The 8855-nt window shown below is 42.3% G+C and overlaps 1 protein-coding gene across 2 annotated transcripts; it reads left to right on the forward strand.

The window, feature by feature from the left end:
* The first annotated feature begins 2005 nt into the window (after positions 1 to 2005).
* Positions 2006 to 7956, forward strand: PCDH9 (protocadherin 9). Of its 2 annotated transcripts, none has more exons than XM_012662770.1 (2): positions 2006 to 2676; positions 3886 to 7956. In XM_012662770.1, exon 2 carries the CDS (start codon positions 4021 to 4023, stop codon positions 7117 to 7119), a length of 3099 nt encoding a protein of 1032 aa, XP_012518224.1. In that variant the 5' UTR covers positions 2006 to 2676; positions 3886 to 4020; the 3' UTR covers positions 7120 to 7956. The 2 variants fall into 2 exon arrangements, with proteins under 2 accessions (XP_012518224.1, XP_012518225.1); XM_012662771.1 differs by having other exon boundaries at positions 2128 to 2447; positions 3886 to 7951.
* The last annotated feature ends 899 nt before the right edge of the window (positions 7957 to 8855 follow it).

The following is an 8855-nucleotide window of genomic DNA, read 5'->3' on the forward strand; positions in this document are numbered from 1 at the left end:
CATTTATTTAAAAATAGTTCAGAGCATAAAATAGGCGACAATTGGAACAATATACTAGCTTTAATTGTAGATTTTATGAATGGCAAAATGATCATTCACTGTTCTAAGATAATAGAATCATCCTTTAATTCACTGGTATTGTATAAGGTAATATTTTCCTCTTTGGATACTTAAGCAGTTCTTTTTATTCTTAAATTTTGTGTATTCTAAGCAGACAAAATGTTACTATAGTAAGAGTTGCTTTGGCTATTTAAAAACAATACCAACATACTACCTGCAAGAAAAATGTTTTATAGTTCACATATAAGTGATTAATAGATTTTACAGTGGGCTTTCAAACATTGTAGTTTTACTGTGAATATTCACCCTAGGAAAAGTTTGAATAAAAAAAGAGCCTACAATTTCATGTGTGGAAATTATGTCAAAGGAGTTGGTTAAATAAAATATACAATATATAGCTTGGTAGGTTTGATCAGTAATTTGTTTTTACTTTTAACTTAAACATCTAAAAATACGTTATTATTTTAAAAGAAGACCAACGTATTCAAAAACAAGACGCATTCTCAAACAAGCCATCACAATGCATACGTACATGAAGAGCCTTCAATGTACATCCCAGTACAAATGAGAAACAGAGGTTTAAAATAAATGCCCTTCGTTCCTCCTGTAAGTTAGGACAAGTTATTCAATCATGCACTAAGACCTTCTTAAACAACCTTTATAGGTCATTCAGAAAAATACATTTTTTTTGTTCCAAATGAACTGTCACTATATTAATGCCTCAAACTTTACTCAGGTATCTGTGTTGTAGGTAAAACCATTGCACAAACCTTCATGATATACTGATATTAAAAGATCAAATGTACGTGGTGTTTGGGGGGGCAATATTTGAGGAATAAGGTCAATCCTTTCGGGAGTCATTCCATCCAGTTCTTGTATGAAAATAAGAAACGTGAGAATACTACAGAGCTGGAGTGAGAGAAATGAATTGCACGGGGAAGAGACAAGTATTACAGTAAAGTTGCAATCAGCAGAAAATGCATAAGGGAAAGGAAGTGTTCCAAAGCTTGGGAAGCAGCTGCACGGGATTCCTTTCTTTCAGCCTCTCGGAAGCAAAGTTTGCAGTTAGGTGATCTGGAAGCGAGTTTTGCTGCAGCCGCCTGTCTGGGCCAGCCGACGTTCTCAGGTTTCGGGGCGCTGCAGGAGCAGAAGTGCAGGGACAGCCACGATGGGCCATCGCTGCCAGTCCTGCTGCGCGAGAGGAGAATTCGCACACACAGCGGACTGGCTGGGGCTGACCAAAGGGATCCCACAGGCTGCTATTTTTTTCTTTCCTTGGCAGTTTCCGTGACCCTGCATGTTGGAAGTGCTCACATTAATTTTCTTTCCCGTATCGATTGAGATTCAAAAATCCGCTGCCCCCACCTTTCACTATCCGCCCTCTCCGCCCTTCTTTCCAACGTCCCTGCCAGCAAAAGCCTCTGTGTGCAGCACCGGGCGTGTTGTCCGTCCAGCGCGCTCCGGGGATCTGGGGCCCGTGCTCCCCACCGAGGGTGGCAATGCTTCTCACGCCTCGGACCCCGGGTAGACTCGCCCATCTGTGCATTTTGGCCCCTCCACTTAGCAAGGAAAAGTGCGAAACGTGCGCCCAGAAACAAGCCGCCTCGGTGACCTCTATCCGCCAATGGCGATGCCCAGGACTCCCCAGATCCGTGCTCGCGCGCCCGCCGGGCTCCCGTGCCGCCCACGCCTGCCAGACCGCCCGGGCTTGGCGGCTCGCTGCCCTGCAAGCGCCTGCCTGCGAGCACCGCTTCCGAGCGGGCCTCGGGAGCGCCAGCGCTTCGCTCCCGGCCAGACCCTGCTGGGCATGCTCAGTGCACCTCCCGAAACCCGGCCCTCCCGGGGCCAGGATCAGATCTCCGGGTTTTCGCGGCTGCCGAGGGGGCGCTGAGGAGGGGAAGCTGGGAGACAGTCAGCGCCTTGTTCCGCGCCCCCTCCCTCGCGCGGGCTGCGGCCGCCCGCACCGCAAGATGCAGGCCAATCAGGGGCCGGGGGCGGGGCCTGGGCCGTCACGCCCTCCCTCTGGGCTTATTGAGAGTTATATCAAGAAATTCAGTTCAGAGAGAGGAGAGAGGAGAGAGAGAAGGAGAGGGGCAGAGGACAAGAGAGACAGGGAGAGCTTGCGAGACAGGAAGGAGCGCCTTAGAGTCTCTGAAGCACGAAAGAGATAACCGATTAGGAATTTTGGGCAACTGTCACCGGGAGACCAGCCAGAGAATCACCATCACCCCAACTCTGACGTTTCCTACAAGAAGTTAGAGACTTAAGCAGTATTGACATCGGGTGGAAATGGTATGCTTGATGCTGTGGAAAATACCCCTGAGCTGAAGAAGTGCAACTGGATGTTGTATGTGTGTTAAATACCCAGAAGAACCCAGACTCAGTGGGTAATAGAGACGAAACGTGGAGAGAATGACTAACGACAAATCTGTGAATTTGTTCTCTGGAGTTGCTAATTTGCCAGCCCGAAGCAACACATTTTACAAGGAGGAAACGTTTTGCTGCTTCTGATTTCTCCCCAAACTGGTGCTACCAGATGCATGGCTTTCTATGTGTTGGAACAAATCATTTCTAACTGCAGCATACTGGGAAAGGGGAAAGGTTGAGGCAACTAACGTAAGTGTAAAGTTTTGCATGCACAATTGTAAATTCTGTGTTTAGATATGTCCTCAGTGTAGACAAGGGATGTTTATAATTGGGTGGACAGTTGGGGCAGATCTCACCTTCTCGGCTGTATCTGCATCCCTACCTGCATCTCTGCCGGAACTAATCGCGGGCATCAGCTACCGTGCAGCCTAATGCAGATAAGATTAGAGCCTGAGAACTGACCAGTCCTACTGGAGTAGGTAGCTGCCTGGAGCCTTTGCACCCATTTAAATTGTAGTTAAGGGAGCATCTAAGCAGAAGCCTTTTTACCTGCATTATCGCTTTGCAGTATTTATGTGTGGCAAATGTTACTAATATTATAACCAGAGATCAGGATTAAGAAACTGCCTTTTTTTTTTCTTTTATGCTCAGTAGAAAATATTGTGGTGTTACATGGGAATGTTAGCTGCGTTTCACTTACATCTCGTCACTCTCTTCCACGTCTAGGACAAGGAATGTTATATTATTATACATTTTTAAAAGTTTTAATGTGTTTATTAATCCTAATGGGAATAATTTGTCAATATGGAGAAAGGAGAGCAAGCTCTGGGTAAGAAATTTGAAGTCTTGGTATTGTGCTTTTAGGCAATGAGGATATGTAGTGGCCGGTGACTATTGCTTCTGATCCTGCAGCAGCATGTCCGGATGCTCGTTTCCCAGTAAGGTTGTATTAGAAGGCAGTTGAAGAACTGGGAGGAAAGAAAAAGGTAGTCTTTTTAGAAAAAAGAGATGACTCAGTGTAGCAGAGAAGAAAACACATTTGACATGTGACAAAGCAATTAACAGGAACCACAGCTAAATACTTTGGGTTTTTCACTTGTACCTAGAAAAACTAAGGGAGATGGGTTAGAGGCCAGGAGGTGGGTAGGACAGGGGGAGGGGAAGAGGAGAACAAGAATGCATGTTTTGAATTAAAATAGTAATCTAAAAAACAACGTGGGCGAATATAGGTAAAAATAGCAGCTGTCCTTAATTCAAAAGTAGAAAATTTCATTTTCTCTGGGCAAATGCAACAAGCAGGGGATATTTAGTATTTTTATCCACAGAGTTAACTTGCAAACAGTGGCAAAGCAAACTGCCATGTTTACTAATATGTAGTGGAAAATATGTTGTGATATTTTGTGATGGTGTGTTTTTATTTACTGAAGAATAATATTGTCTATACGATTGTGTTGACAGTGGCTGTCTCCAAATAAGTGATGAGATGTAATGCATCCTCCAGTCCATGCACGCTTCCTCTTGCAATTCGTGCATCATTCCTCAGTGGAAACCTTTAAGCCCTAAAATCCAGGAAAAGAAAATAAATACATTATCATGGACCTGAGGGATTTTTACCTGTTGGCTGCTCTGATTGCCTGTTTAAGGCTGGATTCCGCAATAGCTCAAGAACTTATATACACTATTAGAGAGGAATTGCCTGAAAATGTGCCCATAGGAAACATACCAAAGGATCTGAACATTTCTCACATCAATGCTGCCACAGGGACCAGTACCAGCCTTGTCTACAGACTGGTTTCTAAAGCTGGGGATGCCCCTTTGGTGAAAGTATCCAGCAGCACTGGAGAAATTTTCACAACGTCCAATAGAATAGACAGAGAAAAACTCTGTGCTGGAGCCTCTTACGCTGAGGAGAATGAATGTTTCTTTGAACTTGAGGTTGTGATCCTCCCCAATGACTTTTTCAGGCTGATCAAAATAAAAATAATTGTCAAGGATACCAATGATAATGCCCCCATGTTTCCATCTCCTGTCATCAATATTTCCATTCCAGAAAACACTTTGATCAACAGCCGCTTTCCAATTCCATCAGCAACAGATCCTGACACAGGCTTCAATGGTGTACAGCATTATGAATTGTTAAATGGGCAGAGTGTTTTTGGACTGGATATCGTGGAAACTCCGGAGGGAGAGAAGTGGCCACAATTGATTGTTCAGCAAAACTTGGATAGAGAACAGAAAGATACCTATGTGATGAAAATCAAAGTAGAGGATGGAGGCACTCCACAGAAATCCAGCACGGCCATACTGCAGGTCACAGTAAGTGATGTAAATGACAACAGGCCAGTGTTTAAAGAGGGTCAAGTGGAGGTGCATATTCCAGAGAACGCTCCCGTAGGTACCTCTGTAATTCAGCTCCATGCCACTGATGCAGATATAGGCAGTAATGCTGAAATCCGGTACATTTTTGGTGCCCAGGTTGCCCCTGCAACCAAAAGACTCTTTGCTTTAAATAATACTACTGGGCTGATTACAGTTCAGAGGTCCTTAGATAGGGAGGAGACAGCCATTCACAAAGTGACAGTGCTGGCTAGTGATGGCAGCTCCACTCCTGCTCGAGCAACGGTTACCATCAATGTCACTGATGTAAATGATAACCCTCCTAACATAGACCTCAGGTACATTATAAGTCCCATCAATGGCACCGTGTATTTATCTGAGAAAGATCCCATCAATACAAAGATTGCCCTAATTACAGTTTCAGATAAGGACACAGATGTGAATGGCAAAGTGATCTGTTTTATTGAAAGAGAGGTCCCATTTCATTTGAAGGCAGTATATGACAACCAATATTTGTTAGAGACCTCTTCTTTGTTGGACTATGAGGGCACCAAAGAATTCAGCTTTAAAATTGTTGCCTCTGATTCTGGGAAGCCCAGTTTAAATCAGACTGCCCTGGTAAGGGTTAAGCTTGAGGATGAAAATGACAACCCACCAATTTTCAACCAGCCTGTAATTGAGCTGTCAGTTTCTGAAAACAACCGACGTGGGTTATACTTAACAACTATTAGTGCCACAGATGAAGACAGTGGGAAAAATGCAGACATTGTTTATCAGCTTGGACCGAATGCCTCCTTCTTTGATCTGGACCGAAAGACAGGAGTTTTGACAGCCTCCAGAGTCTTTGACAGAGAAGAACAAGAACGATTCATTTTTACAGTAACTGCCAGGGACAATGGGACCCCTCCCCTCCAAAGCCAAGCGGCTGTGATAGTTACTGTTCTGGATGAGAATGACAATAGCCCCAAGTTTACTCATAATCACTTTCAGTTTTTTGTGTCTGAGAATCTGCCAAAGTATAGTACTGTGGGGGTGATCACAGTGACAGATGCAGATGCTGGAGAGAATAAGGCTGTGACTCTTTCCATTCTAAATGACAATGATAATTTTGTGTTGGATCCCTATTCTGGAGTCATAAAGTCAAATGTCTCATTTGATAGAGAGCAGCAGAGTTCCTACACTTTTGATGTCAAAGCCACTGATGGAGGACAACCACCTCGTTCCTCTACTGCAAAAGTAACCATCAATGTCATGGATGTCAATGACAATAGTCCAGTTGTCATTTCTCCACCATCTAACACTTCCTTTAAGTTGGTGCCCCTCTCAGCCATCCCTGGCTCCGTGGTAGCAGAAGTTTTTGCAGTGGATATCGACACCGGAATGAACGCTGAACTTAAGTATACAATAGTGAGTGGAAACAACAAAGGCTTATTTCGGATTGATCCAGTAACAGGTAACATTACTCTGGAAGAAAAACCAGCACCCACTGATATTGGCTTGCACCGTTTGGTGGTCAACATAAGTGATCTGGGGTACCCTAAGTCTTTGCACACACTTGTGCTTGTATTTCTTTATGTTAATGACACTGCTGGAAACGCCTCCTATATCTATGACTTGATCCGCAGGACTATGGAGACTCCGTTGGACCGGAACATAGGGGATAGTAGCCAACCCTATCAAAACGAGGACTATCTCACCATCATGATTGCCATCATCGCAGGCGCCATGGTGGTCATAGTTGTGATCTTCGTCACCGTCCTGGTGCGCTGTCGCCATGCATCGAGGTTCAAAGCAGCCCAGAGGAGCAAGCAAGGTGCCGAATGGATGTCCCCAAACCAGGAGAACAAACAAAACAAGAAAAAGAAAAGGAAGAAAAGAAAGTCTCCCAAGAGCTCACTTTTGAACTTTGTTACTATTGAAGAGTCCAAACCCGATGACGCAGTTCATGAACCTATCAATGGGACAATAAGCCTGCCAGCTGAGCTAGAGGAGCAGAGTATAGGAAGATTTGACTGGGGCCCAGCACCTCCAACAACCTTCAAGCCTAACAGCCCTGACCTGGCCAAGCACTACAAATCTGCTTCTCCACAGCCTGCTTTTCATCTCAAACCAGACACTCCAGTTTCTGTGAAAAAGCATCATGTGATTCAGGAGCTCCCTTTGGACAACACCTTTGTCGGGGGTTGTGACACCCTGTCCAAACGCTCTTCCACTAGTTCAGATCACTTCAGTGCCTCAGAGTGCAGTTCCCAAGGAGGCTTCAAGACAAAGGGCCCCTTACACACCAGACAGGTAAACGAGCACTTTTACTGGTCTATAAGTACTGCATACAAGTGCCCAGTCAACCAGTATTAATGTGCCAGTGTGTCTATTGTTTTGGCCTAACTTTAGCTTAGTTACAAAGAGGAAAAAAAAACTTGACCCCTTTTCTATTCCTCTGGGGCTCAGTTGAGAATTTTTAGAACGGCTTTGAAATTTCTCAGTTCTGAGAATTATTTAACCTCCCAGTTTCCTTCAAATGGCAAAAGATGAAAAGAGGAAATTATTCCAAAACGTTCCAAGATAATGTTTGCTGAAGAGGAAAACCTATCCTGATATGCCAAATTCTGCTCCTGGGGTTTCCAAATTGACTGCTGCAAAATTTTCAGGTTACCTTTTGATCTAAAAAGTCACCTTCAAATCTCAAGTTTTAAATGACGTTTGAAGGTCTGACTGCAATTACGGTCAAAGCTGTGGTTGCTAAAGGGGTTAATTTTTTTTTAGTCTCTGAACAAGATAGTAGAATATTAAATGTACATCAGCTGTGAAGCACATGATCGTTGATAGATTGCAACTAAGCCATATAGGAAGTTTTCTCTTTGATTTCAAATTATTTCATTGTAATATATTAAATCGGGTATTTAATAGAAAGATTTTTAGCATCCACAGTGGCCAAATACTCTTTCAAAAAAAAAAAAGAAAAAAAAAGGAATGCTTTCTGCCTAATATAACTGATTTATAGAGAAAAGAATGAATCCATTGTAAATATTCTCTCATCTTAGTAATGCATAAGTGATTTGTCATAACTCATTTTAAACTGTGAAATATGCCATATGAAGAGGGATTAAGAAGCTGAGAAACTCATATTTCAACCAAATCCAGAATTAGTTTTTCTTGGGTCTAATAATTCCTTGTTAATAAAGATTTAAATGCAGCGCTGTCTAATTTATTTCACTGGTGCTTGTCTGTTGCCACAAAATTTGAATATTGATAATAGCCTGTAGATGGCACTAGGGTATCATGTCGCTTGTGCTGGCCAGGTGCCAATCCCGCAGTAGCAAGGAAAGGGGGGAGGGAAGGATCAAGCTGGTAGTACAGCCAAAGATACCTTTTATTTAATGATAGTTGCTCTGGAGCAACTAGCATTTAAGTTCATTTGCTTGCTCTTTTGTGATTAGCTCTCACCACACAAACTTTCTAGGATTTCGTAATGCAAGTTCAATCTTTGTTAGTAAGGAGTCCACCTATAGTGATGGCCCATCTGTACTTGTTAAAAATAAGTAACATATAGATTTTAGAAAATGAAGTAAAGCAAAATTAATTTGCAGTCATTGATTAGTCTTTGGAGAATCAAGAGTTTTTCTTTATAGGCTGGGGTGGAGTAATGTGTCTTAGTGTCTTATTGAAACTGTTTTCCCCTTGACATCTATTATTTATTGCTCTGAAATGACTTTAAGGCTTTGTGATAATAAGATATTTATAAAAATAATTTTGACAGTGAGTCACACAGATACTCCCAGAATATTAAGTATAATGCCTATGAGTATACAACTAAAATCCCCATTTCTTAAAGTAGGATATTAAACACCTAAAGCATTTTAAAAGTACAAATGCTTACAGCTTAAACACACAGGATAAAAAAAAATTAAAATAAATCAGTATACAAGTTATAAAGGAGGATATGAGGTTATTACATATAAGTAAAAGTTCGAACAACTAATTTTTGGCGTTAACTTTATTAACATTTGAAAAGAGGATGTTTTAAAATTTAGAAATTGTTCAGACTTAGTAATCGTTTTTAAAAGTTATTAAATAGTGAATTATGATAAGAA

This window comes from Propithecus coquereli, unplaced genomic scaffold (genome assembly GCF_000956105.1).
Source record: "Propithecus coquereli isolate 6110/MARCELLA unplaced genomic scaffold, Pcoq_1.0 Scaffold778, whole genome shotgun sequence".
Lineage (NCBI taxonomy): Eukaryota > Metazoa > Chordata > Mammalia > Primates > Indriidae > Propithecus > Propithecus coquereli.

Excerpts from the sequence above, each read along its gene's own strand:
- PCDH9 (XM_012662770.1), top strand. The coding sequence starts at position 4,021 with ATGGACCTGAGGGATTTTTACCTGTTGGCTGCTCTGATTGCCTGTTTA.